Here is a 12,355-nt window from a genome sequence, read left to right on the forward strand (position 1 = left end):
AGGTCCAGCCGCCTGCAGGGCAAAGGAAGTACCTTCATTTCTCAGTTATTTTAAGACCCTGAGTATTGGTCCGGCCCCGAGAATCGAACCGGCGACCTCCCGCTCTGCAGTCAAACGCTCTACCGACTGAGCTAATCCTGCCGCGGTTGACGCGGCAGGATTAGCGTGACGGAAATGACGTCAGGCAACCTTGTGCATGGTTCCTGCATGGTGACACATGGTTCAGGTCTTGCCCAAGAACACAACGCAGTGCCCCGGCCAGGACTCGAACTCGGACGGTCCGATCCAGAGTCCAGCGCACTAACCATTAGCCCACAGCGCCTCCCACATTCATTTCGTAAGATGAGAGTTATTTTCCGTAATCACATCCGCTGGACTGTTATACTGGATTTTTGGGCCCTCACATTTAATGCTAGGATTGACAGCGACTCATGAACTATAAAAAAATCAAACTTACAAATTGATCGGTGAAATGATAAACTGGATTTTGCTCCTTATATTTAATGCTAGGATTGACGATCATTGAGTACCAAACAAACTACGAGTAAATGAAACTCTGTATCTGCACCGGAAAACAAATGCAGTTTGCCGTTGCTAACCCTTTTGACCGTCTGTTGCCAAGTGGAAACATGTTTATGTGAAAAAAATTATGGTTTCAAGACTTCCAAGATGAACCATGGAAAATACTTACTGGTAAGCAAATTACCATGAAGTTGAGTTCTGGCTCTTCCGAATTTTGCGGCTCGACTAGAAGCATGTCCAAAGCGGCGGATGTCAGTAAGTAAATTTATTGAAAAATCTTTTACGTAATACCAGATACTTTCATTTTGCAAGCTTGCAGACCATTTGATTGGTCAAATCTGTATTGTTGGAAGAAACATTATAAGCTCTGTCCCTAATGCTTAATGTTTTGAAGCTGTAACGAAACCTTTTTAAACATGACGTCCCGCATCTGTTGCGATTACAGATCTAGAACAACTATATTAAGTAATTCATTTTTTCATGCTACAACGCTACTTTCTATATACCACGAAAAATTTTTAAAGTAACACGGATTCGGATTTGAACAAAAATTAAGTCGGATCGACGGATTGGGCCTAAAAATACCACGGATCGGCGGATTTGCACACCCCTATTCACCCCCCTCGTTAATAAACTTTGTATCACTGATCATGACAGTTTAGCTCGTTTTCTAAAAACCAGACAATTGTGCTATTTGTTTTGCCAATTGCACGGCAGCAACAAGATTGCCAATAACTCAGAAATCAGTCAGAAATCCGTTTAATAAAATGAAAATACAGCTCACATATCTAATTGGTTTGTGACATGTTGAAGCTATCATATAAGGAAAACAGATATATTAAAAAAAGGTTCGTGAAACTGCAATAAGCGTAAAAGTCTCTTGGCCTTTAATAACAACACCACAAACCAAATTCGAATGAAGATTTATTGTAGCCGACGTGCTTGGTACTTGAAATAAAATGCGTGGTAAAATGATTGTGCATACAAACAGCATGGATTGAAACTAAAACGGTAAAAGAGCAAAAAAGTTACAAGACTAAGGTAAATTAGAGTAAGGAAATAGCAAAACTGCAAAACGAGGACTGTGAAGTAAACTTACATTGTTTCGGCCAGAGAAAACTGCTGTGAAGCGGACTGCGAATAACGCGAAGAGACTTGCAAGAAACTAAACAGAACTGCGCTAAGCGCGGACCAAAATGAACTGCACAAACTGTACTGCAAAACTACGATATGGAAAATACGCTAGAACATGCGGAAAATAAAACTATAGAAACTTAGAAAGGCGCTAATGAAGATGAAACAGCAAAGAAACGCTAACGAGGGCGCGAAAACTGACAGAAAGGAATAAATACCTAAATTAACGCAAAAAAAAAGACTAAACAAAAGGACGAAAAGAAGTATAAACTTATTTGCGTACGCAAAGGAAAAACAAATTACGCAAGAACGAATAATAGAAAAAATTTTACACTTGGATCTTACAGTTCGCTTGAACGTAGTTGCTTCGGAGAAAAGTCATCGTAATGACAAACTACCAAGCAATTTATTAGACACCTGTATTGTTCCGCAAAATTCACTGGAGAGTCGAGGAGAGGTACATGGCGTTTTTAATTTTAAATATTTTACCTTTCATATAACAGATCCGAATTGGACGCGCCGGGAGTTGATGTAAACGGGGGAAATGAATTTAAAAAGCAATTTAAATGAAGATATAATCTTGACGTAGTGAAATAGCAATTTAAGCAGTTGCAAATAAACCGCCCAAAATGTTAAAGTTATAGCAAACAAAGTTTGACATGTCTGGGGATATACTCGGTTAAGACTTCCTCTTCTAAAGAAAATGTGGCCAATTTAGTGCTGGTATCCATGTGAACGTCAGTCAAACCTGATTATAGAAAACCGGCACAAGCAATTTGAAGCTACAAAATAAAGAAACACTTTGATATAAGCCCCACGAGTAGCAGGCTCGCCAATATAAGCTCCCCTCTAACTTGCATTGAAATGAATTTGATTTATTATGATATTTTGAAGCTTTTACCAGTAACTGCAAAACATATTTAAATCAGCACTGCGTTAGTTTGTTTCGAACAGCTTTTTCCAATTCCGTTAAAATCCCCCTTGGATATAAGCCCCTCCGTTTACTTTATCAAGAGCCCTTGTAAAATCCCTTTCAAAGATTTATAATCCCAGGGCTTTTAAGCGGCTGTTTACGGCACCGCATATCATATGTTCGGCTCACAAACTTAACACCTCCGTTAGCGAAATTTTCTCGTTCTTGCTCTCACTATGTTTACTAAAACTGCTGATTGCTCTCAGCTAATCGTTGAGTTCAATTTTTTTTTTCATGATTTTTATATGATAAAAACAGGCTACTTTCTAATTTCCTAAGCTCAAACGAACATTTTATTTTCTTTAATTCCCACCTCGTAAATGGCCCAGACTTTCGAGCCCATTATTTGAACATTTATACATTGTTACTGAGACCTCACTGCCTGCGATGACATTATGAGCGCATCAGTTTAACTTCTAGCAATTGACGAAAACCGTTTTTTACTCAATTTGAATATATGCTTAAAAGAAATATCGATCAGGACTTGGTTAATAGACTTTTTATTACTAACAGTTTAACTCGTTTTCTAAGAGCCAGGCAATTGTACTATTTGCTTGCTAATCGTACGGCAACACAAGGGCAACACCAAGATTGTCGAATTCCATCGTTTAATAAACTGAAAATACAGAGCAAATATTTAATTGTTTGCTGACAGGGTGCATGTAGCAGTCATATAAGGAGGACAGATATATTAAAAAAGAGTTCAGTTGACTGTAGCCGCATCGCAGAAAAGTCATGGAAATGAAAAATTTGACTGGAGGTGAAAACCTGCAAACAATTGCAGAACTTGAATGCTCTGAGGAATTTACTGGAGAGGTACATGGCGAGCTCGTTTTTCTCTCTGTCATTAACACTTTTTTGTCAATTACAGCATTTTTGGGGAATACTCTGATCCTAGTTGCCCTTCGCAAGGACACATCAATTCATCCGTCATCAAAACTCTTGTATCGTAACCTAGCGATAACTGATCTTTGTGTTGGTATCGTTGCGGAGCCTCTAAGCGTTGCATATTGGACATCCGTGGTGAACGAAAGATGGTATATTTGCCATTACGCAGATTTGATAACATATTTCCTAGGTGTTACTTTGTGTTCAGTGTCGTTGATAACAATGACCACAATAAGCGTGGACAGACTTCTTGCTTTGTTACTGGGTCTCAGATACAGACAAGTTGTAACTTTGAAAAGAACACGTTTAATCGCTATTGGTGGTTGGATTGTGTCCGTTGTCGGTGCATCTGCATCCTTTCTGAGTCTTCTTATATTTTCTTTGTACCAATATATTGTTATAGCTTTTTGTTTAGTCACTACAATCTGTGCCTACACAAAAATTTTCATGTCTCTGCGTCATAACCAAATTCATGGTCAGAACCATGTTGTTCAAGGGCAATCGAGCCAAGCAAATACACTGAATAAAGCTCGATACAGAAAGGCAGTATACAGTGCACTGTGGGTACAGGTAACATTGGTTATTTGTTATCTGCCGTACGGTATAACTGCAGCTTTAACACCTCAAAGGGGGATGCCTTTATCTACTTACCTTGCTTTGCAATTTACAGGTACTTTAGTGCTTTTAAACTCGTCGTTAAACCCGTTTCTGTACTGCTGGAAGATCACAGAAGTGAGACAAGCTGTAAAAGAAACATTACAACAACTACACTTCTGTACCTGAACTAAGACTTAGACTAAGAACATTTACTGACGAACTTGATAAGAAAATATATATAAGAAAGCCAGACAAATGTCCTAGTCCGAATTGCACCTTTAATATTGTTTTCTGTTTCATTGCAGATTGTAAAGACACAAACAAAATCATTTGTTTATGTTAACAAGTTTAATAATCATAAAACAAAATGAAAATATCACTAAAACTAGTCAGTTAGCTAATTAGTTCTCTGGTAATGAAGACTATACGAAGCAGGCGCATATTCTTAAAGACAACAGCTTATCTGCTCGCAACATCACACCGACAAACTCTTTTGAATAATGTTTTTTATAGCCAGAAGACAATCAGAGAGCTTTACTGTTCTGCCGAATTTACTGGAGAGGTACATGGCGAACTTATCTTGAAAATACACTGCATAAATGACACCTGATGATAACCATAAAAGCCACTATGTTCATAGTATAATCAAGTTTTACAAACGTCATAAGTTCAGTTTGGTAAAACTAATCTGGGCGCAAAAATATTACTTTTCCGAATGCTTTTTCAAAATCGAACAATGTTTATTGTGGGATAATGAGGGCCAGTACATGATGTAATTTAAATTTTATGGCCAATAAATCCACATTAACAATTTGCGAGCATAGAAGGCTTATGTTCCTGTATGTTTTTAGATATAATGAAAAGTGAACCCTTATATTACTTGTTTGCAGGTGACGTCGGAGCGGCCATCTTGGTCGTCAAGAACAAAAGCATTTCTCTTCTCTGGGAAGTAACCTCTATTTTCATGTAAATTCTTCGAGAAAACAATTCTATTGTACCTACCCCCAACATTGCCGCCTTGTCACGTGGTTGCAAACCAAGAATACCCACATGGTAACGTGATATTAGTGGAGGAGAAGGGGCTGTCATCAGTCCCACTCGGTGGATTGCTCAGATGACTAACTGTTACCTACTGCTATTATTTGCCATCGTATCAATTGTTTTATCCAGTCTGTTGCGAGGTCGAATTATTGCAGGAATTAGTAGCAAAAGCGAAGTACTTTCTCAGCTAAGAGCTAAAGAAGACTCATATACAGTGCTTAAAGGATGGATCATCACAACGGCCCTAGGGGAACGAAACCCCCACTTTAACAAAAATGGGCCTTGGGTTCATATAACAGTTGAGTACGCCACCAGCACTGCTAACTTTTGTCCCCTCTCACTTTCAAATTCGCCCCTACAGGCTTGCATGACAAGACAGCATATTTCGGGAAAAAAAGCGGCGAGAAAACTGCTTCGATTTGAAAGTTTGGCTGAGCTTGGTAATTTGTATTGCACGTCACACAGAAAAACAGGAACACGTTGATTTGGCCAACTGATTGTTTGGTGAATCATAATAAAAACGTATCTTCCGGGAGAAATGGTAGTCTTTCGTTGTTTTCACTTTATTTGTAATTAAACTTTAATTTGAATAATTATTATAGGTAAGTGCATCAATCTTATCTTAGCCATCGGTAGCTGTCCGGCAAACTGAGAAAGTTTTACCTCGAATTTTGGATTGCTTACAACGTAATTCAGTGTACTTTATTAAAGAGAAGAAGAACAACAGTCAACAAGCTGCAAACTAATCGAAAAACAGATAGAGGTGCTATGTACAAGTTGCTGTATATGGGGAAAGTATATATACATAATATACACTGAATATATTATAATATATAGTTTTACCTGGATTTTTTAAATTGGTTTATCAAAAAAATCAACTCACTCTACTACTTGGCAATTTAAAACAATGAAAAATCATTAAAAGCCGATTAAAAGCCTTTATCTGACGCCGGGCAGTAAGTCAGTAGTGGTCCCTAGCAGTATTTCAACGAGTCACAATTTTAATGATGTCAAGTGATTTCTGCACCGTTTTTTGAAGTTAGTCGGTTGCAGGCAATTACCTTCAAGAGGGCATTCCGGTTTCTTGACGGTAATTGCCTCAGACAAAACCTGATTTACCAAGCGACTGTAACGACTGGGACAACAACAGAATCATACATTGGACTCAGTAGCCACTGACTTCAAAGAGCAGTACGGAAATCTCTTGACATCCTTCCGACACGCGAACAGAAGAAACGAGAGGGAACTGTCCAAACAGGTGTGGACCCTCAAAGATGCCAACAGATCCTTTCACGTGCAGGGGAAAGTACTCAGTAATTGTAAACCATATGACAAGGCTAACAAAAATTGTAATCTTTGCCTCCAAGAAAAAGCTTTTATCATTTGTAAAAAACACTTATGTACTCTGAACAAAAGAAACGAATTAGCAAGTTCATGCCCCTACAGAAATAGATTCACTCTCGGAAATTTTAGAAAAACATAACGCAACGCAGCGAAACCGCACGGATCCCGAAAAACCCATTGGGGAACCTCTTTATCTCCGTGTCGACTTTTTGTCTATTTACAAAGTTTTATAATCACTCTGCGTCTGCCTCGTCACCAGCCGCTCGCAATCTCATATTCAGAAATTTTTAAGTTCGGAGGCCTACCCATTATCCTTAAGCTTCACTCGCTGTTCTACACTCGTTTCCCACACCCCGCATTGAACGCCACCCTCCTCAGTTAGCTTTGGAAAAGAAACACGTTTCACGCGCAAAAATTCTCAGAAGCAGTCTTATAATTGCTTTCTCCACAGTAGTTGCATCTTGTTCCACAAAACTTGGCAGAGTTGCTTGACGGCACCCCAGTGCAAACTGTAGAACTAAAAAAATGCCCTTCAGCATGACTTCAGGGTGAATCTGTTTTCAGGAGGTCTGAATGGGGTTAACTAACAACTAACGAATAGCCAAGATATTAACTGACAAAAAAAATTCCTTCAATAATTACATTAATTGATTTTGATTAACTAATTACGCGTCAACATAAGTGACGTCATGAAAGGTTTATCTGAAGGCTCGCTGCATGAATCAGTCCGTCATAAGCTCAATTCGGAGGGCAAGCACAATACCCAGTCTTCCCTCCCGAGAGAGTCTATTGATTCAGTTTCGACGTCATTCGCTACTCATTGTACTTGTTGTCGTATCGGACTCAATAAACTTGTTGCCCAAACTTCTTGTTAAGTGGTCTTTGGGAACACGTGATTGCCTAAAATTTAACCGACAACTGACATTTACCTTGGGTTTTACTGTCAAGTGACAAAGGACCTGATTGTTCTTTATTACTCTCGCATGCGTAAGCAGTGAGACCCATAATCTACAACGCGTTTTTGGCCCGGGGGGGGGGGGTACTCCCTTATATGGGCTATATAGGTATGTACGGCGCCAAAGGGTTTGGTGTTTTAGCCTTTTTGGTCTGAAATAGGGTGTGTGAATTGAGTATGTTTTTTTAGAAGAAGCTACTTCTTCATCATGAAGCGATAAGACCACTTCCCTTTTAATGTTTACTCCAACCTTGTACGTGGCGTAACAGCTTGTCACGCACGCGCTCCGGTCACGCGCCGGGCTCCAGGGCTCAGGTCTGAAATAGGGTACCAAATTTTTGATCAGGTCTGAAATAGGGTAGGGAAAATCACAGATTTTGTTCTGAAATAGGGTAAGGGTTTCAGGAAGGGTGCCGCACACCCCCACCCAACTTTTCTGGAAGTACTCCTCAGGGTTTTTCGTCGTATTTTATACACAAATGGGGGGGGGGGGGGGGGGGGTCATTGTGTCAGGCCTTCTTGCTGAGACCGTGGAAACTGGGACTAAGAATCGTTGCCTGATCGAAGCCACGCATGTTTTGCGAAGAAAGCTTAGGAAAAATTAAATTTAGAGCTTTTTCGAAACGTGTCGGTCCACGAATTACTTTGAAACAAGTGAACACTACTGAGTAGTTAAAAATAAAAAAATAAGAATCTTAACTAGCAAAACTGCGATGGTCGGGTGTTGTAAACTTTCATTGTATACAAATGGGTATTGTGATGAGCATGCGACTTGTTTTGGGCGATGATTGAATTGACGTGCCATGTAAATCACTTTTTTGACCTCTGCGTACTAAAACAATTCAGAAACAAATAAGAAGTATCGACGTCGATAAAGTAGGATGTAAAAAAGCTTTAGGGAGTAAATCCTGTTTCGTGTAGAATTAATGCCCTCCTCATTTCTCGATCTAATCTCCAAGCAAGCGAGACTGACTGCCCCTGTAAGCGCGTTCTTGTTTTCTACAAAACCTGTTTCTAAGGCCTTTTGAAAACTTCGTTCTACTCTTTAAGTCAGAAAATGTGATCAAATGTGCGTTTACATGGGTAACCTTAGTAGCAGCACGGATGCACGATGGCTGCTAATGAGGGCGTTGTAAAAGCAGTTGTAAATTTTTACCAAGATCATTCAGATGCGGTGTTTCTTGGTCTTTCTTACGATCTACGTCCAAATCCTCTGAAGGTACAAATTTTGATTGGCTTATTGGTTGGAAATGTTGGCCTCTGGCCAGTAAAAAAGTTTGTGGAAGAGAGTAACAAAAGATTTGAGAAATGGAGGGCTACTTGAAATCCTGTCAATTGCAAAACTGATAAAAATTAACGTACTATTACATCAGTGTTTGAATTTAATGTTTAATTTACATTATATGTGCTCTTTTAGCTACAAGTCGGATAAAAAAATATACAAATAAGTTTCATAGTTAATTATTAATAATCATTTAACTGACAATTGACAGAAAGCCTAAAATTTTAACCAGTGTCGGATCCGGGGGAGGGGCCCAGGGGGGCCCGGTTCCCCGCCCCCCTTATCTAAGGGTCTGAATGACCGGGGCTTCCCTTATCTCAAGATCTGGATCCGGTACTGTTAACTGACAACTGACATTTGTACCCCCCATCCATACCCTCTTTACAGTTGGTTGTCTCCTCGAGAAGTGCGATAGTTTTTAAGCACAATTACTCTTCCACCCCATTTTACGTCAAAAGCCACTGTAATATGACCCTGCTGGGACACTGTTAATGCAGGGCTTTGCGTTCCAAAAAAAGTATGGTTTAAAGTTTCGTTCAGCTGAATCTTTCGTTCAAAGTCTCCATTGACGGTGTATATTGCTACTATCATGAGGTGTGTCTCTCTTTCTTCAGCAGCGACTACAACGTGTTCACCAACTGGGTGGCACGCAATGCGGTAATAGCGATCTCCTTGGATGTTGACACTGAAGTTGGCAAGATGTAGTCCATCTACATTGAACAAGTGACAGGATTGGTCTGAGTCCAACACCATAACTCGCCCATCTTTAGACGCAGTGATTTCCTGTGCAGACTCGATTATCGCTTCACGAACCAACATAGCTACTGTTCCTTGCATGGTATAGATCAACCACTTTATGTTCCTTCAATACATGCTACCGTTAAAGGTCAGTCTGTCGAAATCGCTCCCTTTCGCAACAGGAAACCTAAGCTGAAAGACAAGAGTCTCGTTAAAGACTTGAACTTCAAACTTCTCTGGCGACGAGATTCTCGGTGACATCAACAGATCGTATCGTGAACGTCTGAAATGGCAACATCATAGCTGTACGAGGTAGTTTCAGATTGGGGTCTTAAACTCATATGAAAATTCCCATTGCTATCGAACACTTTCAAGGTAAGATACCACGACGGCCACGGCCACGAAAACGTCGCTTACATAGTGAATTTGCGTTCTTTCAATCTCTATCGTGATTACTACTAATAATAATATTTAATAATTATATGGCGCATTTTCTAAAAAATAATAATCAAATGCGCATGACTCGAACTCGTTTACTTTGTGAAATGCAAGCAAACTCTTTTTGAGCCGAATTCCTAAGAATCATATTCAAGTTCAGAAAGAGACAGAAAATTTAGCCGTCGCTTGTTTACGTCCTCCATAAAACGTGGCATTAGGCATTTCCCGTCGTAGTCGCGCAGTGACGGTAATGAAATGTACAAAAAAGCGAGATGCAAGTGCAGAGTTGTTGTTTTGCTTATTCAACCAATTGCTTTTTTGACGTTCTCGTTGTCGTCGCCGTCGTGGCATCTTAAAGTCCCTAGTTTCATGCACTGCGCTATTTAAGGCCTTCCTCAACCTCACCGAATGTAAGCAGAGAATCTGGTTTCGGGAATCCGGGAAATTTTTGCCTGTGGAATCCGGAATCCTTGGCTTCAGAATTAGACTACGAGTAGTCCCCCATTTTTCCTCAGGGATAGTAGAGCGAGCAAAACGCGAGCGCGCGTGAAAATCAACCCACGCGAGAAAAGGCGACACGCGGCGGGGAGAGAGAAAAATGAGGGACTACAGACAAAGCCCAAGCTTTTGAACTAATGCGTTGCCCTCACAACGCAAAACTCTGATTGGCTCTTCCATGGAAACCTGTCAACATCTGTCAAAAACGCGCCAGCCGCTATCAACACTCGACATAATCTCAATTTACAGAACAAATAACTAGAACAAATAATAACAGCAAAGAACAAATAACTAGTCAGAAGAAAGCCAACCCGGCAACTGATGAGGTTCGCGTGGAGAACCGAAATCATGGTCTTGTCTGATCACAAAGTGGGAATTGAATAACAGAACAGTCGCAAGGCTGTTAAGCTTATTCAAAAGTTATCACCAAGGAAGGAAGTACGCACTCCAGTCCAAATACTCACATTATCTCCAGAAAAACAAGCGGCAGTTAAAATTCATGAGCAGTCTTGACTGAGTCACATCGCAGTTCTCCATAGTTGATGTAGTTTTAGTTTAAGCTGCAATCCATTCTTCGAGATTTGGATATCGCTATCCGTCCTGCTAAAAACGCTAACGAGCTGGGCCCAGCGTGACAAAACATTGCAGGAAACCGTCATATTCACGGCCAAAAAGAAAATCGCTTAAAATTATTCAGATCCGGGAGGCAATCGCCGGAGAAATTAAACAACCCCAAACCCTTATTTAGCCGCATTGAAGAGCTTTACTTTTCAAAAGAGGTCAAAGAAAATGCTGTTGCATTAGAGGGCAAATCATGCCGACCATAAACAATAAGCGCAGACAATTAATATGCGTGTCACGACCTCTCAGTATCAAATAAGCGGCAAAAATCACATTTGCTCAGTCAAAACGTTTTCCGCCAGAGCATAATCTATCCGTCAGAGAAAAAAAATTCATTGGAACAAGCAGCATTTTGGCATGAGTAAAAGTCGTGTGTTGCCTACACTATCAAGTTCTTCACGCGAAACAACCGTGAAGAAAATTAGTATCTGGGTTTTCTTTTGCTTGCAATAAGTATCCCCCGCAGTTTACCGATGACAAGAGCAATGACAGCTCAATGAGGGAAGGAATCCCATTGGATGCACTTAATTGATTTGGAAGGGGATACGAACTTCACACTCCGAAATCAGTCGGCCGTGAAGGGTCAAAAGCTTGGGCTTTGTCTGTAGTCCCTCATTTTTCTCTCTCCCCGCCGCGTGTCGCCTTTTCTCGCGTGGGGTGATTTTCACGCGCGCTCGCGTTTCGCTCGCTCTACTATCCCTGAGGAAAAATGGGGGACTACTCGTAGTCTACTTCAGAATCCACAATACAGCTCAAAAACCCGGAATCGCACTAAATCGCACTTGGAATCTAGAATCCAAGTTCCACTGACAAAGTCTGGAATCCGGAGTCCGCGACGTGGAATCCAGAATCCAGGACTGTCTTGGATTCCTTTACATGGAGCGTTCAACCTTATTAAAAAGAAAAGACGGACCATTGCCTTTAAGGAACATAAGATTGGAAAGCCAAACGAGAAGGGCAATATGTGTGAGCTTAACTGAGATGAATGCAATGGCCAAGCGTAAACGACAATGAGAAAGTGTATATTCACATGTGTTAATAAAACTCTACTTTTTACACCCTAGAAACTGCCCGCTCATAGCGGTTGATTATTTTCCTGTGAGTTGTGGCAACTAATTGGTTTTTATGTATATCTTTTGCTTATTAGCCAATCACAGGACTCCATTTTCTGATATATTAACATTTTATTACCTTGTTTTTGCATTATATTTCTTCGTTTTTTCTCTGTGTTTACTAAAACTTCATTGCTCTCTGCCAATCCTCAGATTCAAGATTTTTTTTATGTCTATTATGATGATGAAAAAAAGGTTACATTTAAATAATT

The 12,355-nt window shown here is 40.2% G+C and overlaps 1 protein-coding gene across 1 annotated transcript; it reads left to right on the plus strand.

Moving 5' to 3' along the window:
- The first annotated feature begins 3,256 nt into the window (after positions 1-3,256).
- On the plus strand, positions 3,257-4,997 carry LOC140941689 (melanocyte-stimulating hormone receptor-like). The gene has a single exon (XM_073390702.1). It carries the CDS (start codon positions 3,365-3,367, stop codon positions 4,298-4,300), a length of 936 nt encoding a protein of 311 aa, XP_073246803.1. The 5' UTR covers positions 3,257-3,364; the 3' UTR covers positions 4,301-4,997.
- Positions 4,998-12,355: the final 7,358 nt, after the last annotated feature.

This window comes from Porites lutea, chromosome 6 (genome assembly GCF_958299795.1).
Source record: "Porites lutea chromosome 6, jaPorLute2.1, whole genome shotgun sequence".
NCBI classification, from domain to species: Eukaryota; Metazoa; Cnidaria; class Anthozoa; order Scleractinia; family Poritidae; genus Porites; species Porites lutea.